The sequence below is a fragment of the Brachycentrus maculatus genome, unplaced genomic scaffold (assembly GCF_059751285.1).
Source record: "Brachycentrus maculatus isolate JH-2025_06_01 unplaced genomic scaffold, ASM5975128v1 h1tg000289l, whole genome shotgun sequence".
Classification (NCBI taxonomy): Eukaryota; Metazoa; Arthropoda; class Insecta; order Trichoptera; family Brachycentridae; genus Brachycentrus; species Brachycentrus maculatus.
The window spans coordinates 424,953-448,262 of record NW_028281040.1 but is presented as its reverse complement, the minus strand read 5'-3'; the positions used below and the strand labels follow the sequence as shown (position 1 = coordinate 448,262).

The 23,310-nt window shown below is 29.7% G+C and overlaps 1 protein-coding gene across 1 annotated transcript in view; it reads left to right on the top strand.

Moving 5' to 3' along the window:
• The first annotated feature begins 1,798 nt into the window (after window positions 1-1,798).
• LOC148305053 (uncharacterized) overlaps window positions 1,799-23,310 on the top strand; it is a 45,695-nt gene continuing 24,183 nt past the window's right edge. Inside the window, exons 1-3 of the mRNA XM_088267307.1 lie at window positions 1,799-2,534; window positions 3,479-3,579; window positions 11,115-11,299. Of these exons, the coding sequence (XP_088123433.1) occupies window positions 2,040-2,534; window positions 3,479-3,579; window positions 11,115-11,299 (781 nt within the window). The 5' untranslated portion in view covers window positions 1,799-2,039. The remainder of the gene's footprint in view (window positions 2,535-3,478; window positions 3,580-11,114; window positions 11,300-23,310) is intronic.

The following is a 23,310-nucleotide window of genomic DNA, read 5'->3' as shown; positions in this document are numbered from 1 at the left end:
TAAGATAATATCAGTAGTTCTCAAAATTAGTCACGTTTACGTTAATAAGCGTGATCTTTCTCCAGTGTTTTTTTTTTTAAACATAAATGAATATATTTCATAATTATTTATATATATTTCAATCACATTATTTCCACGCGTGGTGATAAATCTCACTTTTTTACATGGAAAAAATATTTTAAATATATGCTTTTTACGTTTGATGGAGTTTTCCTTCGTACTACGGGAATATGAATACCCCTATTGTATTTTTTCAGTTAGCCAATCAGCAATTAGATGTAGTAGTAAAGTTTTACAGGAAGATATTCAAATGAACGTTAGCTCGTTTGCGATTGGCATTGTACTGCTCTATTGAACTGTGAAAATGGAAATGGCTGGATTTTTCATGCGAAAATCGTTCTCGAGCGCTACGTGCTTTTTAAACCGACTAATCTTTTTTATTTTCAAAGTTATTACACGATATCGTCTAACATTGGGAAAACAATTGTTCGAACTGATGGTAAAATAAAACAAAAAAAACCTTTTGAAGTCTATATCAACAAAAAAATTGTAAAATAAAAAAAAAACTAACCAACCAACCATCATGGACGGTAAAAAATAATTAGAATTATGGCTGTATTTACTCAAAATTAAATAAAAATTTTAATTAAAAATTGATAGCAATTGTGCCACAAAGTGACTGCCGAATAGAGGTGTTCCTAGTATATCAGTCACAGGTACAAATACTATTAAGTCAAGAGATCATTATATCGTGATACTTGTATGGACCTGTAATACGTACAATATACTAGCCACTAGCCACTAGTCAAATCTCACAAATCTGTTTCAAACGAATATAACCAACGATAACATTGTCATAAAATATAAAACTAATTTTAGCTTATCAATGAATTGCTAGCCATTTGTTTTACATTGTATATTGTAAAGCTATCTCTTTCTTAGTCTATTGGATTATTAGAAATGAATGATCAAAAGAGACAAATATACATGTCGATGTCAGTCATGGCGTGTTAAATATCGCTAGGCTCAGGACTCACTGAGTTCAGAAATACGCGGAGATACGAAGTATCACAGATATTCCGATATTAAATAATTTAGAGTACCGCGTACCGCGGTGGCGCATAGTACGAGATACGGGGAGCATGAGCCAGAGTCTACCAGACTAGTGTCTGGTAGCAGCAAGCTTATCCTAGTATCTTGACATGGTGATATCGGTAATAGCGGATATCGCTAAGTAGCAGTCTAAACACACCACTACTGCCGAATCAATTAAAAAATAAAATATCATCATAACACGGAATTATTTTGAGCTTTATTTCAAAAGAACATAATAGTATAGACTTAAAAAAATAATATTTAACCTTAAAAATAACAAATTCAACATAAAATGTTAGTTCAGTGCACAAATACAATATTAAAGCTTCATTTTCCCTGTAACAATAAAGAGGTTTCGAAAGATTTAAATAAATCCAAATATAAATATATATATATATATATATTTATATACATATGTTTATATAATATATATATATATATATATATATATATATATATATATATATATATATATATATATATATATACATATGTATATATATATATATATATATATATATATATATATATATATATATATATATATATATATATATATATATATATATATATATATATATATATATATATATATATATATATATATATATCTATATATATATATATATATATGTATATATATGTATATTTATATATATAATAATGTTTGATGAAACTAATTACTATTTTTTTCTTATTCCAGGAATAGAAGGGGAGTACGAGTATAACGATAGTCAAACAAACGAACTAATAATTTCATGACGTTAAATTGTGCGAAATGAAAGCATTGTGTATTCTAACACTGCAGTGAAAATTGTTTTACAACAATGGAACAAATTGTTCAAACACAGTTTAATAAGAGCAAATATTTGTTCAAGTTAATTGTTCGACGCCGCGCGGGCCGTAAGTTATAATATTAAAACAGTGACGAAAAGTTAAGTTCAATGATAACAATGAACCCGTGTTTGGAGGACTTAAGTGGAAAAATGTGCGAGGATAATAAATGGTGTTTGAAAGTCTGTAGGACAAGTGGACGATTTGTTTCGAGAGATAAGCGTGGCGGACGGGTCGCAAATCGTGGATGGATTAGGGGAACGACCGCTCCTAGAAACGCAAAAAGCGGACCATCCGCTTCGATACGCGCAAATAATGGACTGTCTACTACAAGACAAGCAAACGGTGTAGTGTCTGCTTCGAGAAGCGTAAGTGGTAGACTGTCCACATCGAGACCCACAAACAGTAGACGGTCTGCCTCGAGATACTCTCACAGTGGACACACAAATATGAATCTACTTCCAATCCTGTTCTCCCTCTCTCTCTTCTGCGGGGCCATTAGGCTCGGGCTGTCGGCGAGCTGCAAGGATAACACGCCCTTAAACGAGAGGGTCAGAAGGGCGGAAATCGTGTTCAGGGGCGTGTTCATACCGAACGAGCATAAGGTAAGAAGCTCCAGGCCATAAATTGTAATTTTAATAATAGATGGTCCATTTAAAGCCGAAACTTGCAAGATTTAAGGTTTGGGGGTTTTTAACGCTGATTTAATGACTTTAATTGATGGAGCTTTAAGAGGTACTAAAAACTTTCGTTTCAGGAATTTTACATTAACCAAACAATATTTCACAAACAGTAACCAGAAAACGCTTTTAACTTAGTTATTTTGTGAAATGTATAGGCTTTTATTAAATAATTTACATCTTTCGTATTTATCATTAAATACACACGATAGTATGGAAATACCCGTGAATGTAAACACTTCAAAACAAAGGCCTTTGAAATGTAGTAATTACAGTAAATTATTTTAATTTAATCTTCCTGACGAACCTTGTGTTGTTAACAATTAAGTCATTATAAGAGTATTTATACAAGACAATACATCAGGCACTACTATTTTAGAGATATTCAAATAGTTACAATTATGTTACTATATATGACATGCTTTTAAAGCAAATGGTTTCATTTTTATCGTCCTCAAAGTTTTTAAATTTGCTATTCAATATGAAAATCACAATGTAATACAAATTAAAAACTTTTTCACATTTTTTTTAACCTTCAGCGAGATTACTCGACTAGGTACATTGTATAACCAATTGATGGAAACTTCCTAAATCATTTTCTTTTCTCGGCAGGGCGGCTCTGAATAAATCTTTTTCGGTAATATTTCATCACCAAAAACGAACTTTGGCCAAAAGAATTTATCCCCTACCTGAAATTAAGCTATGCCCAAGAATTTTAACCTATTCAATTTATTCAATTTCTGCTTTCAAAGAAATACTTTCGGCAGTTATACAAATCCCGATTAATTTTTTCCCGGTTAAAACAATTAAGCCTTATCGATTCACCCCCTTGGCGAGCGAAACTTTACTAATCTAAGTAATACTTTCAGGAACACGGCGTGGTTTTTTCCCTGGAAACAGTCTACAAAGGAGCTGATCAACTGGCGCAGCTCAGCGCCTTCTCCGGATCTCCCTATAACACGACTGACAGGTAATACACCAAAATTCCTTTGAAATCTCAATTTTTTTATATTTCTTTGAAGATTTAAGGCGGACAATAACTCAATTAACATTTTTCTTTCCGATGTGCTCTCGTTAAGTTGATCCATCAATATTCACATTTTGGGTGTGTCCAAATACTTGTTCAGATATCTGGGTTTCTCCATAAAGGAGTTATTTTTCCATTTTTTCCATTTTAATATACATATATGTAGTAAAATATGGAAATCTAGGTACTTACATGGCTTAAATACATCAACAACATTTAAAGTGTGTCCAAATACTTATTCACAAATCTGGATTATCTCCAATTAAAGGAGTTTTTCATATAATTATTAATATTTCATCTCACCAATAGATGTCTCTAGTAAAGTTCTAGTGATTCAAGAACAATGTTTAAAATTGGTTCATATATATTGAACTTCCAAGAATTTGAGTAGTGTGGTTGAAAATAATGGGTAGAATTGGTGAATGTTACATGTGTGTAAAGTGATCACTTAAACCAGCCTATGACGGTCGTCAGCCCCGTAAATGCCCAGACTTCTATATTCTTCTCCATCTTTGATGAGATGTCAAAAATTAAATACATCAACTTTATGGTGTATTTTATATGTTGTACCTCGTTTTATTTTAATAGGCACATACTGGTGTTTGAACATTTTGAGTGTGCCTAAATACTTTTTCAGAAATCAAGGTTTCTCCACAAATGAGTTTTATTTATATTTTTGACATCTAAACATAGAGGAAGAATAATTTGGAAGTCAAGGTTAAGTGATCACTTAACACGCGTATAGCATGCACTAATTCCACCCATGATTGATGGTTGTCACACACAACCGTCAATTGGTTATCACACTACTCAATTTTTGGGGTCGTAGATAATTATATTGATCTCATATAATATAACTCGTAATTCAGTAGGTACATGTGAGTTCACAACGTTTTTACGTGTTTTTTGCAATTTATAATGTGACCACATTATTTAACAATATTTGGAGTGTGTCTAAATACTTGTTTAAAAATTAAGGTTTCTCCACTAATGAGTTTTTTTTACATTTTTTACATCTTAATATATAGGGTCCGCCATCTAAAGTTTTTTTTTTCAACTAGTGCTTATTTCGTGAATGGTAACACTTAGCTCATGTCTGATTTGACAGATAATTAGTTTTATCCTTCCGCTAAGCGAATATGGTTGTGTATACGCTTGAACAACGCTGGGAAATATTGCGACATTCGACTTACAGAAGATGCCGATTTTGCCAAAAAAATCATCTTTTCGGATGAAGCTCATTTTGATCTTGGCGGGTATGTAAACAAGCAAAATTGTCGTATTTGGGGCACAGAAAACCCGCACGCATACATTGAAAAGCCGGTACACCCAAAACGAGTCACTGTTTGGTGCGGATTTTGGTCCAGAGGCATAATTGGGCCATTTTTCTTTGAAAATGAGCAAGGAGTGGCCGTTAGTCAATGGCGATCGTTATCGGGCCATGTTGAACGGATTTTTGTTCACAAAAATTAAAGAGGAGGATATTGGCAACATTTGGTTTCAACAAGACGGCGCTACGTGCCACACAGCCGAAGCTACACTCGATGTTTTGCGCCCCATTTTCAAAAAAAAAATGTTATTTGGCGGACCCTATATATAAAAAAGAATATAAAAATCTGGATATTTACAGAGCTTACCTGCTTGACCTATGGTAGGCTGGTTGAGTGATCACTTTACACACGTGTAACATTAACCATTCTACCCATGATTGAAAACCACGTTTCTTATATTTTTGGACTCCTAAACATTAATCCAAATATTTTTTTAAAATAATGACTTCAAAGTGAAGATAAAAAATAACTCTTTAATGAAGATAATCCAGATTTGTGAACAATTATTTGGGCACACTCAAAATATTTTAAATATGATATACATATATGCATACTAAAATTGTGAACGTTTATAAAGTTATCACTTAACCAGTCCATGATAAGTCGCAAGCTCTTTTAATACTCAGATTTACATACCATTCTTCATCTGTGTTGAGATGTCAAAAATGATCCATTAATATTTCCGAATCCTCGTCTTTCTCTCGCGTTAATTGTACAGGCGCTGCGTCAATATTCAGAGTTGTGTATTTTAATCTCCTACAGTGGGGTATTTGCAGATCGTTAATCATTTATCTGCCACCAGATGGCGCCGGTGTTGGCTGTTAAAAGGAGAGCGAGAGGAGAGCGAAAAAATATTGGTTTTGATCTCGAGAAAACCGCGTTAGGTGGTATTCAATTATGAGATTAACACTCCGCTACCACGCAAACACGTGTCGCTTATTAGATTTGACGAAGGTAGCATAACACAAATTCAATTGAGGAGAAACAAACGCGAGAAAAGAACGAAGTAAATTGTGTTGTATTAATCCGTTTGTCTTACTTATTGTTATTCGCTGTGCCGTAATAAATAACGGTTGTGATAATCTTTTCTCATGCTGAGAACAAAAATGAATTCTCTGATGAAGACCGGAGTAATACTGTATATCTCCCGCACATGAGGCGTTAATATATGAGGAAGATTTATCATATTAGCCTCACATTAATATAACAAAACAATTGTTCATAACAGATCACCACCAATGCATATTTCGCACACATTTTATCTTTTATCTTTTGATTGTAGGAAAAAAGAACTGCTTTAATAATAAAAAGTAAACAAGGAAACCTACAATATTTTCAATGAGTGATATTTTCAATCATTGATATTTTCAAAATGATATAATTTTGTTTAGCTTTGTTTACTTTTTTCAGTCAATAATTTATTATGTTTAACAAAATTTTGAGTGTGTCCATATACTTCATAAAAAATCTTGGTTTTTCCATTAAGGGTTGTCAATCATTTTATAGTGGTGAATGCTACACGTGTATAAAATGGCCATTCAATCCATCCCTAGATGAAAACCCAGGTTTTCATGTTTTACTTCATATTTGTTGGGACATCAATACATACAATACTGATTGTATTGTATGTATCAATCAAAGGAGTGTGGTCCCGTGGTTAGTGTCACCCTTGAGTCAGAGTTTCTCGGTTCAAACCCACTCTACCACAATTTTTATACCTATCTCTAATAATGAGCTGATTAGGCTTACATAAATAAAATGAAATCGAAGTATTTTTGTGAATAATAAAAAACACAAATATTTCAATTAAATATATTAAAATATATCCATTATCTGAATTTTTTCTATAATAATGACACCAAAATAACATTGTTAGAAAAGTTTTATAAACGTTATTTAATTACGAACTTGTGTTATTTTACAAACTGGGAAACGCCTAATATTTTGATTTTCAATTAATATGCAGTTTATATTTTGACCAGTTATTTTTATTAACAGCATTCAGATCATGCATTCAAATTTTAAAAAAGTCTACGTTAAATAAAAGCTTTCTTAATCCAATCAAAGATAGCTGTTATGAACTCAAACATTGGAACGTGATAAGATTAATCATATTCGAGTATGTATGAATTCCTAAAAAAAATGAGTAGTTTGGTTATCAATCATACGTAGAATGGTGAATGATAGACCTGTGTAAAATGATCACCAGTCTGTGATAAGTCGTAAGCCATGTAAATACCCAGACTTTCATATTCTTCTTCATTGAGATGTCAAAAAATATATAAATGACTCTTTAGTGGAGAAACCCAGGTTTGTGAATAAGTATTTGATATCACTCAAAACGTTATTAAGTATGTGTCTTTTAAAATGAAACGAGGTACAATATACATAAATACAACAACTTTGTCATGTATTTATTTTTAAACATAAATTTATCTCTTTTCCTTACCTCTTTCCCTTCAATATACAAAAGTATCTCTTCTAATTCATGAAAACACAAAGCGACAATGAAAACACAAAATGTTTATCACATCGTACGTTTTCAGTTGAAATATCATATTTCGGAATTTTCGGTCCTTATAAGTACACATAATACGTAGAATGAAGCGCTTTAAAGATTGTGTAACGTGAATCTATTCTGAAGACCTAGAAATACGTTTTATCTTGAAGAGAAACCTGAATCTTGGGTCTTTCACGCTGCCGTATATGGATACTCTTTCTAAAGACGGCTTCGAATGGGATAGGCCTATTTTCACAATTTATTTTCCGTCGCGCCAGCGTTTCAAAAGTGAGATTTAAAATAAATACACGAGTAGCGGTTAGGCTGTTCAGAAATGTGCTTCAGCCCTAAGAAACTACTTTTACGTAAAGATATAAAGCTCATTCATACTTAAGCCGAGTTTTTTTTCTTTAACAAATCTCATGAGACGTTATACTAGAAATAGTTTAAATTATAAAAAAATTAAATGTAAATCATACAACCAGAAATACGATAAAATTAAATGAATACAACATACTTATACAATGAATTAAATATCTTTTATCAATCACATACTTACGAATAGTTAATGTATTTGTCTTATTCGTCTTGTCCTTTTGTCTTAATAATATGCCACTAAATCTGATTCTTACACTCTATTGCCTCATCAATTTTGTCATCCGCGTACCTTTTTTTGCACATCATATCTCCAATTTAAATTTTTCTTTTTCAAAAATAAGAACCGCTGATCGTTACCTCTTGAGAAAATTTTAATTCTTGGGTGAATTTCGAAAGAAGGGGAAAGCATTGTCAAACGAAGATAAAGTTGAGTAGGTTAAAAAGTTACCTAATTTAATGTACCAAATTACGCCCTGCAACAATGCGTCAAAGGTTTTATCAAATTGATGATTTACGAGAGAGTTTTGAGGGGAGGCTTGCCGCGATAAATGGCTGACAGAAATATAATAAACGACTCGGTCGGCCCGTCTCGCGAGGTAACTGGGTAATTTCCTCCAATATTACAAAGTGATATCTGATATGAAGCGTGAGATGATGATGAATTAGACCCAAGTACCTATCTTATTAAGATAAGCACCGCGAAAAATTCTGTTTTACTTCCGTTTTCAGTGTTCAAAAGTAATAATGATGGCAACATCTGCCCTACGGAATTTTCGCTTTCAGCAATTTTTCAGATTAACTCGCTTCGTAGGATTTAGTTTTTTTTTGTGTTGAATAATGTTACCTTTCCGTATAATAAAAAGAGATGAAATATTTCTGTATGAAAAAAAAGATTTCTCACTTTTACTTACTGTTGAGTAATATATCCAAAATTAAACAAGGTTTATTGGATTGAATTCTACACTTATTTATGTACATGTTAATATGTGGCGCGTTTCGTCTTATTAAGACATTATCTAACACTCTGGAGTGTTTGATTATGTCTTAATAAGACGAGATGCGTCACATATTAACATATACATAAATAAATGTAGAATTCAATCCAATAAACCTTGTTTAATTTTGGATTTATTACCCAACAATTCAATGTGGAATTCTACCAACTGTCTGCAGTTACAATAAATATACTTTTACTTATTTCTGTTTAATATATATAATATATTTATATATATTAATATCTTATAAATAAAACACATTTTTTATTGATACCTTTTTAATTGCCTTTATTTCTTTATTCAAAACCCAATTGTTTGTTTGAGTTAATAAATTTAATGATTTATTTTTATGTAATCAGATATTTGAATGAAATGACAGCTGGATGAATTTATCATATTAAACTATTGATAATTAATATCATGCGATTTAAAACATGAGGGTTGAGTTCCAGATTAAGCAGTTATATTAACTGATGAAAATTTATTTCATATTTCTACATTAAATATGTTATAAGATTATAACCAATATTTTTAGCTTTTCTACTTAATTTTTATTTGACCAGCGACCGGGTTTTGTCGTTACCGACATCATCAGACTGGTGGGAGGCTATATAAATTGTTATATTATACATAAAACAAGGCAGGAGTTGATAACCATGATTTGATATAATTTTGTTGAGAAATTAATTTAATTTGAGTGAATTTAAGTCAAATCAAATTATATATATAGTTATTTCAAATTAAATTAATTCCACAAAAAAAATATATCAAATCATGTTTATCAACTCCTGCCTTGTTTTATATATAACATAACAATTTGTATAGCCTCCGACCAGTCTGATGATGTCGGTAACGACTAAACTCGGTCAAATAAAAATAAAGTAGAAAAGCTAAAAATATTTGTTTTAATCTAATAATATATTAAAATGCAATTCCATCACAAAGTATCAGTGGATAATATAAATCTTTTAAAAATATGTATCTTAGTAAAAACACATCAAAAGTTAATTGAACATATCAAAAGAAGATTTGTAAAATATTATTCTGTGTCACATCATTGACATCTGTTCAAATATCTTCAATATCATTTTGAAAATTTTCCAATTTTTTCCGAAAACATTAGTTTTAAAATCAGAGGGATGAAGACATGAGGGAGTAGACATTTATTTGTGGGAGACGAGGGTGTAGTTGAATGGGATTTATGTACATCATAAATAAAATTTTACTAAAAAGATACTTTTATTAAGAACATATTATTTTTTGACATCTCATCAAAGATGAAGAAGAATATGGAAGTCTGGGCATTTACGGGGCTGACGACCGTCATAGGCTGGTTTAAGTGATCACTTTACATACGTGTAACATTTACCAATTCTACCCATTATTGACAACCACAATACTCAAATTCTTGGAAGTTCAATATATATGAACCAATTTAGAAACCTTGTTCTTGAATCACTAGAACTTCACTAGAGACATCTATTGGTGAGATGTAAAGAAGCTTTTTTACTAAGCAGAAACTCTTATATTAGTATGTGAGATCCGAATCCTGGATTATAATCACACACATGAGTAACGCCAGAAAATACTATTTTCATTTTTATTATTAAGCTTATAATTTGACCAGATAATTTATTTACAACATTTTGAGTGTGTCCAAATACTTGTTCACAAAATCTGGATTATCTCCAATTACAAGAGTTATTTTCATATTATTTTTTGACATCTCATCAAAGATGAAGAATAGCAATGTTAATAATAATGTTATTCTTCTTCATCTTTGATGAGATGTCAAAAAATAATATGAAAATAACTCCTGTAATTGGAGATAATCCAGATTTTGTGAACAAGTATTTGGACACACTCAAAATGTTGTGTATTAAGAACGTTTTAAAAGTTATCTTCATTGATTGAATTCATATTTTATTTCAAAGTCATGTATTTGACGATGGTTTTACTGTACATTGACACGGATATATCATCTGATATTCATCTGGTATTTGTCATATTCTTCAATTCCTTATTATGAGTATTAAAAGGGCACTGCGAGGATTCATTGGGGCAGTCGAATGTATTTTAAATAAAAATGAAGGTGAAAAAGTATGCAATGGAAAGGGAATTCGGTGTGGTGTCTAACTACAGTTGTTTTCGTCAACAGGTGAATAGTAAAAACTCGAATTAGTAACACATTAAATTTGTAATACATTGAGTTTGCAACACATTAAATTTGTAACAAATTGAATTTGTCACCCATTGAATTTGTATCTCTTTCAGGCAGGTGAACCTGAGCGTGCCGGCAGGGCTGAGGTCCTGTTTCGCGGCGCAGCCCCGCACCAAGTCCGGCGCGGCGCCGGCCCCCCGGGGGCTGCTGGTCGTGGCGCGCGGGGGCCCCCTTAGGGCCTCCGCCCCACCCCGGCTCTGGTCAGAGCAGCTGGAGTCTGCGATTCTGCACGAACTGGGTAAGGCGACACTACTTTGAAAATTTTGAAACTTTTAAAATTGAATGAGTCTCCATGGAAAATATATGGGTAGATATAGATTTATACATGTACATTTATCACCCAATAAGTCTCAAAAAAAGAGTACATTGTTTTTAAATGCTCGGCTTTATTCATAAACATACTTTCAATTACAAGTGTTACATTTCTTGCAGCGCTCCGTAAACTCTTTGAATCTGTGTAAACCAACTGTCAGAATGCCATAATTTTTTTTGACACTATATGTGTGAATGTATATTTATACATATATGTATATATATATATATATATATATATATATATATATATATATATATATATATATATATATATATATATATATATATATATATATATATATATATATGTATTTATATATATATATATATATATATATATATATATATATATATATATATATATATATATATATATATATATATTTATATATATATATATATATATATATATATATTTATATATATATATATATATATATATATATATATATATATATATATATATATATATATATATATATATATATATATATATATATATATATATATATATATATATATATATATATATATATATATATATATATATATACAATATATATATATATATATATTTATATATATATATATATATATATATATATATATATATATATATATATATATATATATATATATATATATATAAATATATACATATATATATATATATATATATATATATATATATATATATATATATATATATATATATATATATATATATATATATATATATATATATATATATATATATATATATATATATATATATATATATATATATATATATATATATATATATATATATATATATATATATATATATATTTATATATATATATATATATATATTTATATATATTTCATCCAATAGAGGGTTCATTGTCTTGTTATAAAATATGTAAATACAAAAAAATATATACATATCTTAAAATTACTTTATAATAAATAAAACTATCACAAAAATGCAATAAAATATATTTTTCGTATTTTTTTTAACAGTGTACTATCGTGCAAATAATTCTTAATTAATTTATGAGTTTGAAATTCCCGAAACTTTAATGAAATAATATAACAAAGTTTATTTTACTCGTTAAAGGCCACTTTTTTATTGAAATTTATTGTAACACGTGTCTTTGTGAATTTGATACCATAAAAGTGGTATTTACCAAGTAAACATTGCATTTAAATATTATTAAAAAAAAACAAATATTAAAAAAATTGTCGATGTCATGTATCCTTATTTTATAAGACATTTCTTAATGTTATTTTTTCTCAATATGCTTTTTCTCTTGATAATTGCAAGTTAGATAGATGCAAATTTTAGTCCCATTGTTTGGTTCGTCGTGTTGATATATTGTACTATAATATACGAGACATGCGTTGTATCCAATTAATTTCTAATAATACCGTCAATATGTCTAACCATGAAAATGAATTGACTCTCGTATTATTGTACAAATTCCAGTTATCTGAAGTTATAATTTCGGAATTTTGCCGCTTGGGGCGCATCGGTTTTCCAGGAAAATTGCATTATTGGATCAGAAAACCGCATCCAAAACAAATAGTTCAACTCTCAGCACAGTTAAAGCGACCGCATGCATAAGTATTATAGACGATCACGATATTACGATAATAAAGGTTTATCGGTAATGCAGCCATTGGCGTTATAAAACTGGTAAATAACCGTAACAATTAGCTTTAATTTTAGGGGGATATAATGGTTTGTTTATACGTTTTAAATACAGTCTGATTTTATTTCACGATATTATCTAGTATAAAACTTTAATGCTACGTTGCGATTTGTACCTAAAAAATAACGTTTCGAACGCAATTTTTGTATCGTACTGTTTATCTAATTAAAAAAAATATGTTCGAAATTGTAAAGCAATTCTCAGATTGCTTTAAAATTTGAATATAACGTTTAAGTTCATAGAAACACTTATTTTTACTTATTTAAAATGAAATAAAAATACTGTTATAAATTTTACTGTTGTTAGGTGGAAACGTGGACTATCGGGTAAGCAGAACGGGGGTGGCTATTTTTTAACTCTAATGCATAGAATTGACATAGGAAGGATATACGTAGTCTGAATGCAGTTGAAACGCGATCTTTCAGACGAATGTGTGGTAAAACTATGTATAATAGATGTTCGAATGGTAATATAAGGAATGAATATAAGGTTGAGATAAGCATTACAGATGAGATAAGCATTACAGATAAGCATTACAGACGAAACCCGGTCGCTGGTCAAATAAAAAAAAGTGGAAAAGCTAAAAATATTGGTTTTAATCTAATAATGTTTTAATCTAATAATATATCATTACAGATGATATTAAGAGAGGTGTGTTGAGATGGTTTGGGCACGTGAATCGAATTAGTAAAGAACGAACAGTAAAATAAATTTATATGGGTATACAATAAAATAATATATTGAAGTTTTCTCGTTCTCTTATTTCAAAGGTTTAAGCAGGAAATGAGTGAATAAATCAATGCGGGAGTTAGTTAGAAATTTCATTAACATATATACTTATGTACGTTTAAATCTACTGATGTCAGATAGCAATTAGGTAGATGGTACAAAGTTTCACTCCTAACTAATACTTTACTTTACGATCTACGTACATTTGAACGAACGTGGAATGAGAGCAATCGTTTGAAGTATTTATTATCTAAAACAAAGTTAAAACACGTAATTCTTAGCGAGAAGTAAATATTAAATATTCCGTAGTAATGACTTTACAAACGCCTGTTTTCAGCATCCAAGCAAAAGACATCCTTTTAAGTTAATAAGTCAATAAACTTTATTTCAAAATTTAAAAATGATTATTTTGCTTAGCTCGATGAACTTTTTTTGTCAAAAATTAATTATTATTCACCTTTTCAGACAATCGATCGTTCACCTTATGCATGATTTCAATAAATGTATCAATATTACAGGTTAAAATTTGAGATGAAATGTCCATCTTGAGTGGCGTCTTCTTTTATATTATAACGATAGAAGTTTCACTTCACCTATAATATATTTTTAGTCAATTAGAACCATGAGTAAGTCTAAACGTTCCATTTAAGTATTTTTGTGGTAGTAATTAAAAACGATTTAATTGTGTTTTTATTAAAATTCAAAAGTAATATGATTAGCAAAAATTATTGAAACCGAAATTATAAAACGTTTATTAGACCAATAACAAAATTAATAAATTGATTATCTAAGACTTAAAATACTACCGCCTCCGTAGTGCTGTATTCAGCACATTTGTCTACCACTCTGGAGGTCCAGGTTTGATTCCTGATTGGGTAAAAATAAATGGAACTGATTTTTATTCTTATATTTATTTATTATTACCTTGACCTGGTACCTGAAACGTAGCATGATTAACTTTCATTCGTGTTAAAAAAATACTAAGACAATACTGCTTCTATACAATTCAGTGCGCCATTGCGTGCGAAGGGTTTCAGAAAAAAATATTTTATTTTATATGTCAATTTTTTTATTTCATTTTTTAATATTGTAAATTTTATATAATTTTTAAATAATTGATTTGGTGAGATTTAAGATAGAAACTTATTTTATTTTGTTGAATCTCATTAAGACAATAAATAGTTTTTAAAGTGTCAATTTCATATTTTTCATATATTACAATTTAAAAATATTATTGTTTATTTAAAGTATACAAAAATACATCATCATTTTCCAATGCAAGATGAGCATTTTAAAACCTCATTTTAAAGCGCCAGGGGGGAAAATTACATCAATTTTAATGCTGTTCTAATTTGAACATTACCATTTTTGACTTTGTATTACATCCTGGGGTAAAAACACGGCGGATATATATTGATAGCCATATTAGGACCATTCGAACTTATCAGAGTGTTTTGTTTTAAAATCTTAATTGGTAATATCTGAAAAGCTCATCAGGATGATAGGGATATTTTTGTTCAATTCTAGTAGCAAGTTGAAAAATAATAGCTTAAGTTATATTGGGTTAATTTTTAATTAGAACACATGTTTACTTGAATATGTGAAATGGAGGCATCGTGTTATATTCACATTTTCATTATAATACTATCCGTGCAACCTTAAAGCAAAGTTAGGGATGATAAAATTGGAAAATTATGTATGGTTATGAATTAATAAAATTCAAGCAAGGTAAAATGCCTCGAAACTGATATTAAAATTTCAGACTTTTTGGTGTATTTCTATTGAAACTTGGAAGAGTAATTCGCCCTAATTATAAGGACCTTCGAGTTCTACCTCATGTGATGCTTAAAGTAGGAACGTACAAAAAACATTTTTACTTATTTCGAATTTGATGCGTAAAATGGTAATCAAAATTACTATCATGCAAAATGTATATTAAGTTATATACCCTTGAATACGTCCGTAAATTGATTATTAAAAGATGAGTTAGTACAGTTAAAACATTTAGATCTTTATCAAATCTTAAATCTGCCTCCTTTTTGTGCTATTCCACTATTTATACAGTATAGTACACATACATGTATATTTAAAAAGGTAAATTATTTTCAAATGAACGCTAAATTAAATAAATTTTTGAAAGAGTAAAAAGAAACTTTTGTAAAAAAATATTTTGTGAATCCAAAATACAAAATTATCTTTAAATGAATGTTGAATGAAAGCATTTTATTGAAAAAAACAATTTAAATATTAATAAAATTCGAATGTTGAATGACGCATCTTTTTCATCAATATCTTTTTTTTTCGAATGATAAATTATAAGGTAAAATAAAAAAATATTAATAAAATAAAGAGCTTATTTTTATCTAATTTTTTAAAATAATTGAATAATATTATTCATAGAAGCGCTATTGATTGACCAAAATGCTTGTTTGTTTTATTTTATTTTAAATACGTTAAGTTACTTAAAAAAATCAACTAAACATTACTAAAAAATAAACGTTGGTTATAAATTAACTGAGATTTATTAAATGAGATATTGCACAAATAAATTAATTCACAAGGGTATTCATAATTATTATGAATATTACGAGTATGATCCTTATATACTTACTTTAACATTAATTAACTTTTATAATTTTGACTGGTTTCGAACCAAACAGCTTCTTCAATGGTAATTAGTACTTGCACTTGACTTTTATATGCAATATGCAATTGACAAAATTTAAAAATTTTGAAGACCTTGGATGACAGTATAGTTGATTTCACTTCATTCATTGAACTTAATTTAATATTTTGTATGTACAAACCACATGAGCCTTAGAAGCTTGCATATTTCATATCTAGGCTTAGAATAAAGATAAATAAATTAATTAATGACTGTTATCATTTATTATTCGCTACATTTTAAAAATATCGATTTTCGTTATTTAGTGAAAAATAATTCAATGTTAATTATATTCGTATTTATCCGCCTCTGTAGTGTAATGGTCAGCACGATCGGCTACCGTTCTGGAGGTCCCGGGTTCGATTCCCAAGAGGGTAAAATAAATATAAGTGATTTTTTCACTGTAATATTTATTCAATACCCTGGACTGGTACCTGAAGCGGAGGGCTGATCACCTTTCCTTCATGTGTAAACGATCAAGATAACACTGCGTTTATATGAAGCAGTGCCCTATGCACCATTGGGGTGCAGTAAGGGTTTTATTTTTATTATTATTTATAGAATCCTTGTTTTTAATTTCATTAATCAAGCAATAATCGCAATGATTTATTTGACAAATGAAAAACTAATAATGGCGATAAAGATACAATTAATCAAGTTGTAGCAAGAATTTGAAAGCCTCCCGGACTTTTAATTTACAAAAAAATAATACGTCAGGTGAGAAAGATAAAAAGGTAACTAATGTTTTTTTTTTTTGTAAAGTAGATATAAATACTTTTTCTTATCTCTGCTATTGTGTTCCTTTCTCTGCCCTTATTTCTTGTGCGATGTTCTGTCGTTGATAAAACAGGATAAGTTTTTCGTGGGAATGGACCGTAGATTTATCGCTTTGACCCAAAGCAAAACATTGCTACGCAAAACTTAACCAACTGCCAATTAGAAAAAAAAAATTCAAATAATAAACGGCTGTATTTTCATCAATGTAAAATAAGTTTTTTTAAATACTACATTTATCAGATATAAAATAACCTACTGTACATATATATAACTACCGTTATATTTGGCCACCTCCGTAGTGTAATGGTCAGCACGCTCGGCTACTGTTCTGGAGGTCCCGAATTCGTTTCCCAGGGGGGGGTCAAATAAATAAAAGTGATTTTTTACTCCAATATTTATTCAATATTACCCTGGACTGGTACCTGAAGAGCAGGACTGATCATCTTTCCTTTATGTGTTAACGATCGATATAACACAGCGTTTTTGTGATGCAATGCCCTATGCACCATTGGGGTGCACATAAGGCTTATGTAAATATGAAGAATTTGTCACTGCTCTAACTGTCTATACATAAAATCACTTGTGTTGTTCCAGCTGGCGGTTATGTTTTTATAACCTCACAACAAAGAAGAAACGATATATTATTTTACTTCGTTTTATTAAATATTATTTTAAATAATATTTTGATTTTTAAATCAATACATGATCGCACTAGAGAAACAAACATGGATGTTAATATGGTATCAATTCAAAATCTCTTTGATTTGTGATTAGAAAAATGTTGACTCGTATTTATGTCAAATACAATATTCTTTAAGGTCTGTTTTTTCGATTTTTTATTATTACACAGAGCTTAATACATAAGCTCCTATTGAATTTGTAAAATAATGTACTTGACCAAATTTATATCAGAGAATAAAGTAAAATATGCAAAATTTGTTCATTAATAAAACTTGCCAACTTACTGCAAACAATGCTTTGAAATTTAATGAAATTTAAATTAAAACTTTTGGTTGGTATTTTGTTGCTTAACTCCGCACTATTCGGGGGTAAACTTCTGTTCACCGCTGGATTATTTATGACGCATAAATTAGCCAACAGTCATCACCAGTTGTGAAGTATTTATGGATCCAAACACTGGTTAACTCTGCAGTATAACACGTCCGGTGAACTTCCGACAGATCCTAAGTATGCATCAGCTACACGTGGCATCCGAACAGACTTCACAATTAATCTCGCAAGATTAACCGGACTTACGATATAAATGAAAACAATAATAATTTATGTGCTTTTGCATTAATGAAATCAGTACTTAATTCGTCAAGACTTTTTTATTACTTTAATCCTTTTAATACTAATAATAAATTCGTATATTAATTAATTTCGCAATCACCATGTGTGTGTAAAAATCCATTTTTATTTTGAAAATACCACTATTTATTATAATATATTTGGAAATGTATTTCAATGCATTCCAAATATTTAAAAAAAATACGGTGTACGAATGCGTCTTCAAAAACGTGTCACAATAGATTTTAGAAAAATAATACTATTTACCAAGTGAAATTTAGGAAATAAAACACTATACGAGTAAAAGTCCATTTTTTACTGATGATTTTTATACTGAGTTTATTGATGTACACACGAATAGTTTTGAGAACAACGAATGTTCGCATCAGTGGCTGATAATCAAACAACTATCAATTTATATTATCTAATAAAACACTGCCAGTTTGCATTTTCACCTCTTGATCCAAACTTTTCAGTTCTGGTTTCAACAGTCATGTTTATATTTAAAGAAAAATAGTACGTGTTATTTTTATACATAAATTGAATGCTAAATCAATAAATATAAAAAAAAGTCATGTGATTTTCTCAGAAAACAAAATGTTTATTAATTTGATTCATAAAACATCATTTTTATATTATTTCAATAAAGAAATTGCAATAATGAGACTTCACCGAGTTTTTCTTAAGTAAAAAATAGGAAAATCCTCCAGTGGGCTACTATGATACCCACCTCACCCACAACGAAGAGTTGATACTCCCAAGAGCAAACAGTAAATACGGAAGTAGAACATTTCAATAAATAGTTCCTTCCGTTTTTAATTTGTTTCCGGCGGAGGTAAGAGGACAAATGAAAATATGGAGCGAAAGTATAATAAAAAATGACTTAGCGATCAAAAGTTCATATGAGTATGTATATATTTATATTTCGCGTATATTTTATTTTTGTCACTTTTTCAAATGAATTTATAAAGAAGCAAATAGATAAATCGGCTAAAGCGCTAAACTGACAGTACACAACGGAGTCAGTATGGAAAAGCTTTAATGTATGGATGTGAAGTATGGAGTTGGCAAAAAAAGGATGCAAGAAGGCTTAATAAAAGCAAAATGCGATACCTTAGACAACTGTGCTGCAAAACGATGTTAGATAGATGTTAGAAAGGTTATAAAGGAAAATATTGCAAGTCTGAAATAATCGTTATAAGTAGATATAATTGAGAAAAAATAGGTTTGTTCATATGGTTTAGGCATGATTCGGATCGATTGATTAATTAAAGAACAGTCAAACAAACTTATGGGCGAATGTAGTGAGAAATGGAAGCAGAGAAAGACCGTGGAAAACTTGGCGTGAAGTATTTCGACTACTTGAAAGTGATTTAATTTTAATGACCTGATGATGGAATGATTATTCCGAAACCGGTAGTCGCAAATTAGTGTTTATAAAGTGGTAATACACAAAGTGAACGATGAATGATAAGGAGTCTGTTATACGCATGTTAGATTAATAAATTTTATTTTTATATATTTTTTTATGAGAGTGTCATATTTTATATTGGAATTTCATTTCTTCACCGTTTTATTGGATCATCTTTATGGATGAAGCAGAACACGTCAAAACGATGTACGCTTTAAGTTATGAAGCTCTGGGTAATACTTGACGTAGAGGCTTCACCTTCTAGTACATAACATACATAAACATAGTATGGAAACATGTCTTATCTCTCCCTGACAGCTCATCAGCGAATATTATGTATACTTTTCCATTTTCATGAAAATGCAAAGTAAAATTTGCTTTCAGGAAATAAATCGTGAACATGATATAAAAGTTTTAAAAATATAGTATGTTTTTTTTCTATTATGTTTATTTTTTATTTCGCTCGATCTTTGTAGTAATAAGAACTTTATTATGGTATGCTGAAGTAAATACTCATTTTAATTGACAACTGGGGCAAACTAGTTGTAGCAAATCAGTATATTACAAAGCTTAGAAACGATCAAATAAAGATCATTTTTTCATTAAAAAAATTGAGCTTTAAAAAAAATAGGTTTGAAATATATAAGTTTTATCAGATTTCATTTGATTTTTATTAAATAATATGGAAGAAAAGCATTTAGTTTTTAAAAATTTCTAGATATTATGAGGCCAGTTTTACTTTTACTTATGCATATTAAAGTTATCGAGATGTTTTATTTGATTAAAAAAATCTTGGGTAAAAAACTAAATTTTAACGTTATAAAGTTTTCAAAAAACAAGAAAAACACAAATTTTCTTACGTAACTTAATTGTAATAAACGTATTGAAATATTATTAATAAGAAAAATTAATAATTATAGTTCAAAAGGTGAAAATTGAATTCATTGTTTTAATAATAACGATTCATAAAATACTCCCTTATTTAGGTGAAGAAGAATACAGAAGTTTGGATATTTACAGGGCTTATGACCTGTCAAAGGCTGGTTAAGTGATTACTTTACACGTGCAATATTCACTATTCAACCCATGATTGAGAATCACATTTCTCAAATTTTTAGAACTCTCAGATAATATATATGATCAATCTTATGACACATAACATAAAAAACTTTTTGAGGAGACCGTTTTTAAAATGAAAAAATACAATAAAATATAAAAAAATAAATATCCAGCTACTTTTTACTGTTCAACAGATCTTTTTAGGTAAACCCTGAATATTTTTTCTCCATTTTAAAAATATTTAGTGTTTAAAAAAATAGTTTAAAAAAATTATTAAAAATAGCAAAATCAACACTTTCTGCCCTATAGCGGGTAAATATTAAGTTAAAAATATGCCGCTTTTGCTGGGATAAAGTACATTTTCTGGGCATTCCGAAAACATGAAAAACTAAAAATTGTGGATTTTTGATAAATGACGTTGTTGAAAGGAGTGAACGATATGAGTTCACAACAGAAATCTATGTAAGATTGAGAAACCTTTTATTTAGCAGAGACCTTTGACCCGCGAAAGTTGTCTAGTTCGCAAATGTCAAATATGATTGACGTACGACGCCATTCGCAAAAATTATGATATCTTTCGAAAAGGTGATTCATTTTGTACCACCCTGTATAACATTTTGTTCAACGAATAATTTTAATTCCTCTTTTAAGTTTTTTTTGTTTTAGTTGACACGTGGTAATTACCGGTGCAATTTGCAAGATGATTTTTGTTTGTTGAAAATGCCGACAAATATTTTACAGATGTAGGTCGGCTTTGAAAGATTAATGAGTGGTATTTTTAACAAGAAAAAATATTTAGAAAGAGTAATTTTTTGAAGACATTTTGCCTGAAAGCTTTTTACCAGTATGTTTAAAAGAGCAATACATGCTTGTTGAAATTAATGTATCAAGTCAGTTAGTGTCGCGGACTCTTGACCCAGAGTTTCTTGGTTCGAATCCACTCTACCACCTATTTCTAATAATGAACCACATAGGCTCAAATAAATATATAGAAAGCAGTCCTACCGCATGTCCAGATCTGATACAGAAGCATCTAGGCTTCCTGGCAGATCTGCTCTTGCAAAGCATTTTTTTTTTTGCGAAATTTATTGAAAGTGTGAAACAAAAGAAAGTTGTATCCCGATTTTACTGTGAATTTACAATTAAAAGCTTTCAATATCCCTGTCACTGCCAATCTAAACAAATACAAGTTTGTAAAGACTATCACCAATTTTTTTAGAAATACCCTGGTGTATTTTTGTAAATCACAAACTTTGTATTATGTATGTTGATTTATGTAATTAACTTACAAATCTATCTTTGGCGAGTATTGTGACAAGATGTCCCGACATTTACTCTACGACCGGAAGACGCTAACGACCTATTTTGTGACGGCAGATTCTAGAGCATTTCTCAATAAAAAGATCGATGTTTCGCGTCATCGCCGCAAGGTAATTATCACCTTAGAGCAAACGGAAATGAAACAGCGGAAACCGGATGTAGCGGGGCGCAAAGCGCGGGAAGCGGAAGCCGGCGGGGCGGGACTCCCCGAACGATTCTGTGGCGGCAATCCAATTATGGGAAGTGCCATCATGGCCGATCCCATAATGTGTATGTGTATAGCGCCACCTAGCGACCCGACACGGTACTACGAGGAACACCCGCCATTTTGATTGGTCGCTTCTTGTAGTTTGAATCCTGAACACTAGAGGGTGCTCTTAATTAATGCATTATGTATGCAATACACTTAATTAATTAATTTTCTTGAACAACATGATTTGGGGATCGAAGGTCATAATAATCTTTTGCCTAAATCTAGCAATCAAAAAATAAAACATGTTTCAATTACAATTAAAAAAAAAACAAATACTTAATAATAAAATAAGAAAATTGTATTAACATGTAAGTATTTTGACTCAACACAGACCATGCCTAGAGAGCCGTTATACATATAGTATAAAAAAATGTATGTATCCATGAATAAATAAATAAATAAAATAAAAAAAGATAAAAAGAAAAAATATTTTACAATAAAAATAAATGATATATTTTAATGTTAAAAAAAAGTTATAATAAAAAAATATTTGAAATCGTTTTGAATTCATTATGAGGATATCTAAAATATTAACAACAATGAGAAATTTCAAGAAATTAACGATAATTAACCTTTTCCTTATCATTCATTGTTCACTTTGTGTAATACCACTTAAAATAATGTTACATCACCATACCACAAAAATAACAATGCTTTTAATATGCAAAATATAACGATATATTATTCAGGTTGTTGTCTATTGGAAGGATGTGGACTATGTGTTGTGTCCCAA